Here is a 12853-nt window from a genome sequence, read left to right on the forward strand (position 1 = left end):
TCAAATTTAAACAAAATAATTTTCATTCATTCATTCATTCATCTTCCGAGCCGCTTGATCCTCACTAGGGTCGCGGGAAAATAATTTTCAGAACCCACCAAATGTGAAATCAAACGGGCAAGTAAATCTTGAGTTATCTGCCTTTTTTTTTTTTATCTGCCCACTGTTGTTTTTTCAACGGAGCTATGGCGCCCCCTACCCGCAAAACCTGAAACGTGACAGGGTTACCGGAACATTTTTTTCCCCCAACTAGCTACAGTCCGTGCACATTCACCGCCTGGACTGCGCAAATCTGCACGCACAGCCCCAGAAAGTAAGTGCACTAATATTTGCCGTTTTTGAACACGATTGGTGCGTGGAAGTAAACAGAAATGTGCTATGCACAGTTGGTATGGCACTTGTATTTAACCTCCCGGTACGTTGTCCACGAGTGCTTTGCCTCGTCCTCTTTCTCGTTCTACATCCGCACATTGCATTTAAATAATTCTACGACTAATGCTTCAACACACGGGAAATGCACCACGAATCACCTGGATTAATCAAGCAATCTAAACGCGATCGCAGCGTGAATATTCGTTCGAAAGCAGGAAATGGTGACGTCATTCAGAAACCGTGAGTTTTGCATTACGGCGGGGGACAGCTGGGATAGGCTCCAGCACCCCCCGCGACCCTAGTGAGGATCAAGCGGTTAGGAAGATGAATGAATGAATGAATGAATTCTTAAATCCAGCGAAACATAACAATTATGTAATCATACAAACGTAATTCCAGAATAATTATTGTCAACGCTGCGTCGAAGGGAAAATATTGAGAAGTTTGCATACTAAAAAAATTACATAAAAACGGTTATAGAACCCAACCTATAACCGTATAGATATTGCACAATACGAACATCTAATACAATAACTATAAACAAAACAATAATCCAGCTAAAGATTGTCACTCTCAGATAGGTGATACTCAACATTAGTGCATACTGTTATTGTAGACCGTGCGTCAGTAGCCAGTATCACAATAATGTCCCCAAGTCGCCTTTACCTGTAGGGTTAGACCAGGGGCGCAGCTACAGCTTGTCTGACTCTGGTCACCCTGTGGCCACCTCCGTGGCCACCCCTATACATAGGGAAAAATGTGAAAATCTGTAAAAAAAATTCTAAACACGGATGCAGTATTGTTGTGTGGGCTGGCAAGATGAAAGCCTTTTCTTATGAAGGTAGACTGTCCTGCATTTTTTTCAAAACCCCGCCTTGTAAACTTCAGTGTGTAGACTTTTTGCATTCCCTGTATGTAGATTGTTATAAAGTATGTGGATATACTCTAATAATGGCAAAATGGTTACTGGAGTCTTGTAGGTGGAACGAATATTGTGCCGAGGTGTTTCTGATTGTGTTTTCTATTGTTTTGCCAGACGTCGTGTCATGGCATCTCCACTGAGGAGTCTCGTTTATGATGATAATCGGTACAACAAGGCCTTCCATCTTTTTCTGCAGCGCTCCTCTGAACATCAGTGTATGAAGGACTTTATACACAATGTCCTACCGGACGTTTTGGCCAGGTAATCCACCTCACACGCCTGTTTGCATTTGTAATAATACTGTACTGTCACAATTGGCCGAATGCTTCAATGGTGAAAGGCTTGACCAAGACCAATTGTACTCCATGTAACAATGGTCATAAAGTTTATTTTATGACATGGTTTGATTTGAGCAGATTAGCTCCATTGTCAAGAACATGGCTTTAACCTTTAAGATGAGGGAAGGTTGATTTCACACGTGGCACTTGTCTAAACCCATGTGCTTGATAGACAGTTGCTTTGTATTAGCAGAGAGAGAGAGATTTAAATTGTTCTTGAAATGTTAGTCTGTGATGAATGACGCAGAAGGATACTCTACGTGACAGAAATAATTAATCTTACCATTTATGATGAGTTCGTACATGCTTGGTGGGATACAAAAAGGGTCAAAGAGTATGCCCGATGTTTGGCAGGTCTGACAATGTCATTTTGTTCATTTATTCTGTTCTCCACAGCATTGGAAACGGCAAGCCCCATCTGAATGTTATTGGAGTTGGAAGTGGTGATGGTAAGAGACAGCTTTAAAAGCATAGCTTTATTACAGTCGGTCCCACCTCACATTTAATGACACACTATATAACTGAGTAACTTCTGCAGCGGTGGTATATTAAGATATTTTGTGATGTTTTCTTTAATCAATGTATTGCTTCTCAGTGAAAAAACTGCTTTGAGATGATTGCATGACTTGGTGACTTGCTTGCCTAAGCAATTCCAGAGATGGACTCTGGAGCCTGCTTTGACGACTTCAGAGATAAACTATTTAGCCTGCCTTGACGACTTCATAGTCTGCTTTGTTTGGATTGTCAAAACTTGATTGAGATCAATGCCACTTTATTACACAACAAACAGTGTGGCGTAGGGAGGGATGAGAATGGCCACTCGCCTCTCCCGATGCACACACTTTAGAGCAGGGGTGTCCAAACATTTTGCGAAGGGGGCCAGATTTTATGTGGTAAAATGTCGGGGGGCCGACCTTGGCTGACATTCTTTACATTGAACAGCAATATTGTTCAACAAATTTTAGTAAGCCAGTCTGTTTCACATTTCCATTTTTATTTTAATTTCAACAATCTTAAGAATTTCTTTTGGTTCATTTGAAACAGGAATTTGAAATATGACATATCAGTCAATATAAACACGGAGTGATGTCTTGAGTGATGCCCTCTAGTGTCTAAATGCTATTACTCATTTAGTGAATGCTATTACTCATTTAGCCACTAGAGGGAAGCAGTACTCTATGAAACATCACTCGCCAGTCTACGAGACCTCAGTCAATGCAACACGTGTTCCATTGCGCCCAACCTGCGGGCCAGACGGCACTGATTTTATGACGGGGGCCGAGGGCCGGATGAAATTCGACCGCGGGCCGGATTTGGCCCGCGGGCCGGACTTTGGACATGCCTGCTTTAGAGGATCAAAGGAGGGGAGTGATGCTCCTCAGCAGAGTCCGCTATGGGTTTCTGAACAAACGCCTAGCTCGTATTGAAGCTCACTCTGCTGAGGGTGTTGGCTCTCCACCCTACTGGCACACGGTAAGAGTTCTTTAGCTTCATACACCTTGTTTGAACTGTGTTATCATTTCTGTGTGGGACCAATAAAGTGCCTATTGTTGGTAGCCAGAAGTGTCTAGTCGTTATTTCTGAGTGCCTATCTCCGACGATCCTTTATAAAACTTGATATTCATTCAAATTGAGTATCAGAAGTGTTTCAAAACATTTTTGGCGTTGTCGGCAGGATCACTGGAGAATACATTCAGAAATGGCTTGTTTTGCTAGAAAAATGGCTTGTTGTTTTGTTAGAAAAACTGTGAAAGGAGAGGAAGTGTCTCCTAAGGAGGATTGCGTTTCCGGATGGGAAAGCAATGAGTTTAGGGAAATAGGGAAACTCCTTAGACGGTACGGGGGACGCCCCAAGCCGTGGATGGGAGCATTTCCTTCGGCTTCTCCACCGCTGATTAAGGATATACTCAGCAAGGTGGAGATAAAAGAGAAAGCCCCGCTAAAGGGGATTCGTGAGATGTTGTGGATTTGTGCTGAAGCTTGGAAAGAAAGCTCAAAGGCTTTGGATAAAGAATGTGCGTCAGAGTTATTAAAAGATAAAAAGATAACTGAATTAGAGGAAAAAATTAAAACGCTTGAATCAGACAGAGAAAAAGCGCAAGGAATGTTAGAAAAATCAGTTTCTTACATTTCTCAATTGGTACGAGAAAAAGGTAACAAAAAACCACGCCAAGCTCACCCGAAACAGGTCCGCTCTTTTACCATGGAGTTGCCCGAGAGTTGGGAACCAGAAGGGTGGAGCGGAGACTTGTGGGGAGATGGCGATGGAGAAATGACATACGGCGGCGAGATGAAACCTCAGCAGTTGTATCCAAATTTGAATCAAGTAAAAATACAACCCATCACCCGCAGGCGGGAAGAGGAACGGGTTGTTCCTCCTAAATTTTTAGGAAGAAACGGATGCAAATGGTGTGGTGATAGTGGATGGGGAAGGAAACCCCATTATGCGAGCAACTCCGCAGCCACAGCCCCCACCACGAATAACAGTAACAATGGAGGATTTTTCACAAGAAGAAATTGCTCATTTGACAACAAAATATAGACAAAAACAGGGAGAACCTACTGACGCCTGGATAAGGCGAATGTTTGAAGAAGGAGCAGATTCTGTAGGGCTTGATGCAGGGGACTATTTGCGCTTCGGTGGCCTTAACAATGACTCGCGCTTGAACACTGAATATCGAGCATTGGGCCGAGAATTGCGAGACGCAGACCGAATGACACTGTTTACCCTGTATGCAATGGCTGCGCAGGCGGTGTATCCCACTTGGCATGACTGGCCTGAGGTCAAAGGCCAATGGTCAACTATGCGTGATGCGATACATCGTATGGGAAGATTGTGCACTCGCGAAGCCATCTCACGGGCAGGCCATGCTTTTATTGATGACTCACCCATACCAAAAGTGGTGCGAGATGCAATGATTAGAGACGCCCCTTCTCATTATAGATCAGCAGTACTTACCATCTTGCTAGGAGCAGCTGAGAACAGTTTCAGTGATGTTAAAACGCGCCTAATGGAATTGGCTACTTTGGGAGACTGGGGAGACGCAACGCGCACTCCCCGACCTGAATCAAAGAATTATAGGTCAGAAAAAGAGGAGAAAAAGGCAAACTTAAAGTCATCTGAAGGGGGAGGGAACCGACGGGAAATGTGGAGGGCACTGATAGCAGCGGGAGTCCCGGCAGACGAAATCGACGGGCTACCCACAAGTGCCCTAGACGCGAAATGTAAACAACGCGGATTGAAAGTCAGTTGTTTGAGTATGGGAACCAACAAAAATGAAAAAAAATCAGACATTGCACAACTAGCGATTCTCTTAAAAGAGATGGTATCGCCGGGAGTGCGACCAACAGCCCATCCCCTTGAAACTTACAGAGAGGAAGAGGATGAGGAAGAAAGTACAGACTCAGATGAAGACCCTCGCATGGTGGGATGCCTCCACGTGGCGCGAGGGGGAACGCCGGGGGACTCGAGCCCCTGCTGCGGCTAAATACCTACCAGCTGACGGGGAAGGAGGAAGGACCTCACCGGAAGGAGAGACACCTGATGCTCGCCCCGTCGGAACGGAGGGAAGTGGGAGTAGCCGCCCCACAACCCTCCTTAAATAAAAGTCAGGCGAGGGCCCTTCTAGGACCCGCACGTGGCACGACGAGGGGGAAAAAAGGTTCCCCAGGGGGCGAGTTGGGGATGGTAAGAAGAAAGCGCAAGCAAGGCGGGATGGACCAAAGACATTTGGGAGGGTGGGTGAAAGACAGACTGGTGGGGATTCACCCCCATCCAGGCCCTGAAAGCAAGAGGGGAGTAAGGAGCAGAAACAATAAAAGAAGAGAGAAGAATGAAAGAAGGGGAGAGAGGAGGAGAGGAAGGGCGGGGCGGGAAGGGGGAAACAGAACTGAGACTCGGGACAAGAACGGTGAACGAGTGATAGTCACATGGAATGTGAGGAGATTGAGTGTGAGAGAAACATTTAGAAAGCGGTTGAGGAGAGTAGCAGAAAGAGTCAACAAAGAAAACTGGGAAGTAGTGCTGATGACGGAACTAAAGGCAGATGAAGCCGGGGTGGTGTGGTTGGGTGAGGAGGATGAACAGGTAGTGCTGGTTCATGGGAGTAAAGCCGGAGTGATGCTGAGGGGAACGGCATTAAGGACGTGGATAGAGGAAGGACAGCAGAAGTGGCTGGGAGAGAGAGTGGTGGCGGTGGTGCTGGGAGGGCTCCGGTTGGTATCGGTCTACCAACCGAGCTGGGGAACGGACGAACGAGAGATGGAGAGATGCAGACGAGATATGGGGAGCCAGGTGGGAATGGGAGGGAGGGAAAGACTGATAATTGGAGGAGACTTCAATGCGAGTGTGGGAGCGAATGTGAAGATAGGAGGAGTCTGTGGGGGGCATGGGTTGGGGAGGATGAATGAAGCCGGAAGGGATTTAATAGAATGGTGTCGGGAGCACGATCTGGCATACGTTAATAGCTATAGGAGGTTTAGAAGGAGGGGGACGTGGCGACACATGGCAAGCGGGAAATGGTATGAGTTGGATGGATTTCTTGTGAAAGGGAATGAGAGACATCGCATGGTGAAAAGGATGTGGACCATGAATGAGTATGAATTGTCAGACCATAGACCGGTGTGTATGAAGGTGAATGGGGAGTGGAAGAGATGGAGGACAGAAGAGAGGACCCAAAGGAGAACGGTGCAAGCGAAGTGGGAGATGTTGAAATTGGAGGAGAAGAAACTAGAATATGAGGAGAGGACAAGAGAGAAATTGGAGGAGTTGAACAAGGAAGGACGGGGAAAGGAGAGTGGGTGGACAGAGCTGGCGAACATAATGGTGGAAACAGCAGTGGAGGTATGTGGAAGGGAAAGAAGAGAAATATCCAATCCTTGGACGGTAGGGAGAGAGGAGGAGATAGAAGAGATGAAGAAGAGGATAGGGGAGAGGGTAGACAGAAGGAATAAGAAATTGGAGACACTGAATGCGAGGAGAAGGTTGAGAGTGAGGGGAGGAGGGAAAGGAGTGGAGGAGATGGAAGAAGAACTCACCAGGCTAAAAGCGGAAGTGAAGGAAACGCGAAAGGAATTGAAGAAGCTGCTGAGGAAACTGGAAAGACTGGTGGGAAGGAGTGATTGAGGACTGTCAGGAAGCATGTTCTAGAGGAAGGATTGGTGACATGTACAAATGTTTGAGGAAGTTGGGAAAAAGGGATAGACCGGCCGCTCGGAGCACGACGGTGACGACAGAGGAGTTCAGGGAACATTTTGAAAGTGTGTTGAGGGAGAGGTACGAGGAAGAACCAAGAGTGATAGAAGAGGCAGTTCAAGGGGCAGTAGATCTCAGAAACGATAGCAGAGCGAGTGAAGCAAACGAGACCATGAATGAGGTGCCAGAGAGGGAAGAAATCATGGAGGCTATGGGGGAGATACGAGAGTCAGCACCGGGAGAAGATGGGGTGAGAATAGGATTTATACGGAGCGCGTGTGAGGAAGTGAGAGAAAGAGTGATTAAGATAGTGAGGCAGATGTTTGAGCAGAGGGCGGACCGATGGGAGGGTAGTGTAAAAGTGGGACTTATGGTACCGATACATAAGAAAGGGGATAGGAATGACAGAAACAACTATAGAGGAGTGTGCCTGCTGAGTATGGGCAGCAGGGTGTTAGGGAGAATATTAGCGAAGCGACTGAGTTGGTGGGCCGAACACCTGGGGCTCCTTGACGAAAACCAAGCGGGCTTTAGGAAAGGGAGGTCCACAGCAGTTGTAACGCAAATGATGGTACGCATTCAGGAGGATGTAGAAGATTGTAAGAAGAGAGTGACTCAGGAAGGGGTAAGGGACATGAAGGATAACAACTGGCCATGTGCAAGACTGTTAGATTTAAAAAAGGCGTATACGAGAGTGAGCAAACCAGCGCTATGGATGTTTCTAGAAAGGTACGGGTTGAAAGGCAGATGTCTGGACACCATTATGGACTTGCATGAGACGCCAGAGTATAAGGTGAGGGCAAGGGAGGGAGTGAGTGGAGGATGGATGCCAGCGAGAGGGCTGAGGGAAGGGTGCTCAACATCACCGATCCTCTTTAACATCTACCATCAGGCGGTGATGAGGCAGGCACTAGCGGTGAGGAATCAAGGTAACAGGGAGGAAAAAATGGTGGTGTGGAGGTGGATACCAGGAGGGTCATTCGCAGGTGAACATGGCTGGGAGAGAGGGAGCTCGGAAACAAAGGAAGTGAGGGTATCGTGCGCCTTGTTTGCGGACGACACTACTATAGTGGGGACGAAAGGAGAGATAGACGAGAGTGTAAGGAGAGTGAAAAGGGTAATGGCCCAGTGGGAAGAGAGGAATAATGAGGAGAAGGAGGAGGTGCTGGAGTTTGGAACGCAAGAGGGGGAGGAGATCAGAGTGTTGGGAAGCTGGATTGGGACTCGGGCAGATGTGAGAAACAGGATCAAGAGGGCAGGAAAGCTATGGGGGAGTGTGAAGGGGTGGTTGAAGGGGACACGACTATCTAAGAGGTGGCAAGGGAGAGTAGTAGAGGCGTGTGTGGAGAGCAGCTTGCTATATGACTGTCAAGTAAGAACATGGATGAAGAAGGACGTGGGGAAACTTCAGAAGTGGATGGATAGGTGCTACAGGTATGTGTGGAGTGATAGGAACGGAGAACCACTGAGGCAAATGCAAGAAAGAGGAGTGAATATGTATGATGTAAGGAAAATGTTGGGAGTAAAATCCATCGAGTGGAAAGTCGAGAGGCGAGTGTTGCAGAGAATTGGACATGTGATGCGTATGGGAAATGAAAGACTAACAAAAGCTATGGTATTGGGATGGTGGGAGGAACTGGAAGGAAGAGGGAAGAGGATGGGGCGCAAAAGGAAAACGGTGTTGTACTGGAAGAGAGTGATGAGGAATGCAGGGATGGACTGGACGGAGGTAGAAAGATTGACGAACGACAGGGAAGGATGGAAGCGGAGAGTGAGAGAGCGAATGGATCACCTGTATGAATGGGAAAATCAGAAAGGTCACAGATATGAGGTGGGAAGGAACGAGGAAAGACTGGAAAGGAATGTGAGGAGGGTGAATGATGGGTTGGTATGTCGGTATGACGGGTGCGGAAAAGTATGCAGGAGTAGAGCTGGTCTAACCATGCACGAAAAACGCATACACCGCAGGAACGAGGAACAGGTGGAGTTTGAGTGCGAGAAGTGTGAGAGGAGGTTTGCGTCGAAAGGAAATAAAATGAGTCACCAAAGGAGTTGCACGGGAGGAGCGTATGAGGAGAAGGGAGAAAGGAGACAGTGTGGAGGGTGTGATAGGTGGGTGACGAAAGCAAACTATGCCAGACACGTGAGGGGGTGTGAAAGAGTCTGCAGAGAGTATGAGGGGGAGAGGGAAGGAGGGAGAGGGGAGGGAGCGGGCGTGGCGCGTGAAGGGAGGGCAGGGGAGGGGCGAAGGGCGAATGGGGAGGGGGGGCGCGGAGGGAGAAGGGTAGCTTGCGGGAGGTGTGGGAAGGAAATGTTGGCGGGGAACCTTGCGAGACACCAACGGGATTCGTGCCGGATGTGGGACCCGGGAGGGGGGGCAAGTCCCTGACGGGGGCCGATTGCCCAGGATCAGGATCAGATGAAGACATGCTGGTTGACGTAAGAGGCCCCAGCTATGTCGCAGCAGTAAAGAAAGGGCGGGCAAAGCCCGAAAGCAAGGGAAAGAATAAGGACAGGAAATCACGAACTTTTGATCTCCTCAGCTAGGATGAAGGCCAAACTCAGTCAACCAGCCAGAGTCAAATCGTCCACCGTTGGTCAGTAGGGGATATCCGACCCCACGTCCAACTTGAAATTTATTGGAACAATTCGGTACAAAAAGTAATGGCACTGGTTGACAGGAGCGCAGGCCTCATTGATTTATGGAAACCCTGACAAAATGAAGGGTGAAATAAGTCCTTTAAGGGGATTGGGAGGACAAGTGGTGAAAGGAAAAGCAGTTGTCCTCCCATTAAAAATCGGAAAGATGCCGATACAAAAATTTGAGGTCGTTGTGACACCTATCCCAGAGTGGATAGTTGGAATGAACATTCTGGCTGGAATGACTTTGCATTTGAAAATGGGAAAATTCCAATTCGGAACAGTAACAGAAACTGAGATACGAACGATTTTGGTAGGAAAGGTAAAAATGGCACCATTTCCCATACCTGAAGCCACAGAAAAAGTCTCCCTTAAACAATATCGAATTCCGGGGGGACAAGAAGAGATCACTGCTACCATCAAAGAATATTTGGAAGCAGGTGTGCTGAAGCCGGTGACCACAAAGTGGAACAACCCCTTGTGGCCGGTAAGGAAATCAGACAATACATGGCGAATGACCGTTGATTACCGACGATTAAACAAAATGACACCAGCCTTGACTTCTGCTGTACCAGATGCTGTCAGCATAATCGAAAGGGTGCAGCATCACAGTGGAACTTGGTATGGAGTGATTGATTTGGCTAACGCCTTCTTCACCATACCGATTCCTGAGAACAGAATGGAGCAGTTTGCTTTCACTCACATTCCTTTATTGGCATGGGTAATGAGCAATCCTACCACTCAGAGGATAGGAACAGCACAGGAAGCTAGCGTCATTAAATGGAAATGGTAAATTTCAGAGCGAGTGAAACTTTATTGAGACCAATACCACTTGATTACACAACAAACAGTGTGGCGTAGGGAGGGATGAGAATGGCCACTCACCTCTCCCGATGCACACACTTTAGAGGATAAAAGGAGGGGAGCGATGCTCCTCAGCAGAGTCCGCTGTGGGTCAAAGTACGAGACGCCCAGCTCGTATTGAAGCTCACTCTGCTGAGGGTGTTGGCTCTCCACCCTACTGGTACACGGTAAGAGTTCTTTAGCTTCATACAACTTGTTTGAACTGTGTTATCATTTCTGTGTGGGACCAATAAAGTGCCTATTGTTGGTAGCCAGAAGTGTCTTGTCGTTATTTCTGAGTGCCTATCTCCGACGATCCTTTATAAAACTTGATATTCATTCAAATTGAGTATCAGAAGTGTTTCAAAACAAGCGGTCACTTGAGGTGAGGACACATTCTTGTATCAGTAACTACACTGTTGTGTCCTTAATTGCCCTACCAGCAAGAAAAGAAAAAAGAGAGATCACTCCCAAGAGTTTGTATTTATCTGTTTTGTTGTCTTTAAAATCTCATTCACAGATAATGTGACCGCATCAAGTCACTGTTTTAATCCTCGGTGCTCACCACTGTGAAGTGGTGAAGTTGTGCTAACTTCCAAGTTATCAAGTGCTGCTGCTACTTTGTATTGCTGTCCAAGCCAATCCTATTCATTTACCTGAACTATTTACACCCAGCCCGTTGTGGTGATGTTGCACACTCGAATGGACAAATCAAAGTTGAGTGAACTGAAAATCATGTCACAGACCATTTTTCAGCCTCAAGCAGGATACACACATTGCGATTTTGAACATCGTACAGTTATACCTCGGTTTTGCGACAATAATCCGTTCCCGAGGGCTGTTCGAAAACCGAAACCATGCTCTTTAAAAAAAAAAATCTTTATAGAACACATCTGCTCTCAATGGAACTCTACACAAGTCTACCCGAGGATTTATATAGCGCTTTCACATTGTCACTTCCTCGTGTAAGGAAGACGAGAGGAGTCAGATGGCACATTCAAGTTCGCTCAGTTTGGTCGAGAACCGATTTTTGGTCATAATCTGAGGCCTAAAAAACTCCCTTTTTGGTCGAAAACCGATTTGGTCGTGAACACAGACGTTCGAAAACCAAGGTTTAACTGTAACTGATTTTTTTTTTAATCGTGTAGTTGTTTCTAGGTTGGCAAAACACAATGTACAATGCGCGTATGAATACCCGATTTGAAATATTGAACGTTTAATATTTTCATTTGTCTCCCTGCTGTTACTTACTTCCATCATTTTGTTATAAATTCTTCAATAGTTTTGTTTGTGTGGAAAAAGTACTTATACAGTAGGTCACAAGTTCTCAGATATGTTCTGTGTGTATGTGTTTGGAAATGAAGAATGTGCTGGTGCTTGTAGGTCGCATTGATCTCGAGATGTTCTCCGAGCTCCATCAGAAGCACCCTGAGGCGATGGTGGATTACGAGGTTGTAGAACCAAGCAGCCAGCAGCTTCATTGCTACAAAGGTAGCTGCGCTTTCCGCTAACCGTGTGTTGCTATTTAACTTTACACAGGCTTACAATGGAGCTCTGTTCTTACATTGGTGGGGTAACTCGAATTCATATGCAAATCGGAGCAGACAAAATTCTATCAATAGGATTTACAAAGGGGTGAAAAATGTCCTGTAGATTTCCATTCCCTATAAATGAAAGGTTTACATACCCCTTTTCAAATGTTTTTTGTGATATAAAAATAAAATAACAAAAGTGAAAAGTCAAAATATGTTTTTTCTTAATTGTACATTTTGCATTTGCTGGTGCAGTGTTGCTGTCGCAGAAGTCTGATTTGGATTACATCATATTTAAGTGGAACAAGATGACTGCCATCGAGTTTGAGGAGCAATGGAAGTTGAAGGAAATAACAAAGAAGATTGACTTCATTCACATGATTCAGGTGCGCGCCGCAGACAATCCAAAGCGCACTTCCATCATTTGGTATCTATTATTCCATTAGAAAATCAGTTTGTATGATGTGATGTCTTAATTAGGCATTCCATAAATCCAAATCTGAAGCTCATTGATCTGTGGTGCAATTGACAGATGCTCTACTATGTCAACAATGTCGAAGCCACCATCACATTCTTCCGGAGTCTCCTTGCCCCGAATGGGAAGCTTCTCATTATTCTTGTGTCTGGTAAGGGATCGTTTTTCTCATCTCTCTGCGTATTTCTACATTAATTTCTAATGTTAGGGTGGAAAATAGACGTAGCTATTCGTTGTAAATACGTGCTGACTTACACTGGAGATGGTTGAACTATGGGGTTTTGCTAGCTTTAAGCTACCGTATTTTCCGGACTATAAGTCACAGTTTTTTTCATAGTTTGGCCGGGGGTGCGATTTATACTCTGGAGCGACTTGTGTGAAATGATTAACACATGATTATGTCATTTCACATGTTATTTTCACATTAAACCACAAGAGGGCGCTCTCGGCATGTGTTGATAAATTCACGATGAGTCTGACTTAAGCGACGTAGAAGAGGAAACGGCGCATCGTCTACCTCCCGAGTTGGGGGAGTTG

General features: G+C 46.1%; 1 protein-coding gene across 3 annotated transcripts in view; it reads left to right on the forward strand.

Annotated features, from left to right (window-relative positions):
• Positions 1-204: 204 nt before the first annotated feature.
• Positions 205-12853, forward strand: part of LOC127611167 (histamine N-methyltransferase-like) — a 39937-nt gene continuing 27288 nt past the window's right edge. For all 3 annotated transcript variants that reach the window (XR_007965253.1, XR_007965252.1, XM_052081535.1), the window contains exons 1-6: positions 205-313; positions 1409-1555; positions 2029-2081; positions 11693-11800; positions 12097-12227; positions 12374-12467. Coding sequence is in view for 1 of the 3 variants with exons in the window: in XM_052081535.1 (XP_051937495.1) it covers positions 1419-1555; positions 2029-2081; positions 11693-11800; positions 12097-12227; positions 12374-12467 (523 nt within the window). In the remaining 2 variants the exon portion in view is untranslated. The remainder of the gene's footprint in view (positions 314-1408; positions 1556-2028; positions 2082-11692; positions 11801-12096; positions 12228-12373; positions 12468-12853) is intronic.

The sequence above is a fragment of the Hippocampus zosterae genome, chromosome 12, assembly GCF_025434085.1.
Source record: "Hippocampus zosterae strain Florida chromosome 12, ASM2543408v3, whole genome shotgun sequence".
NCBI classification, from domain to species: domain Eukaryota; kingdom Metazoa; phylum Chordata; class Actinopteri; order Syngnathiformes; family Syngnathidae; genus Hippocampus; species Hippocampus zosterae.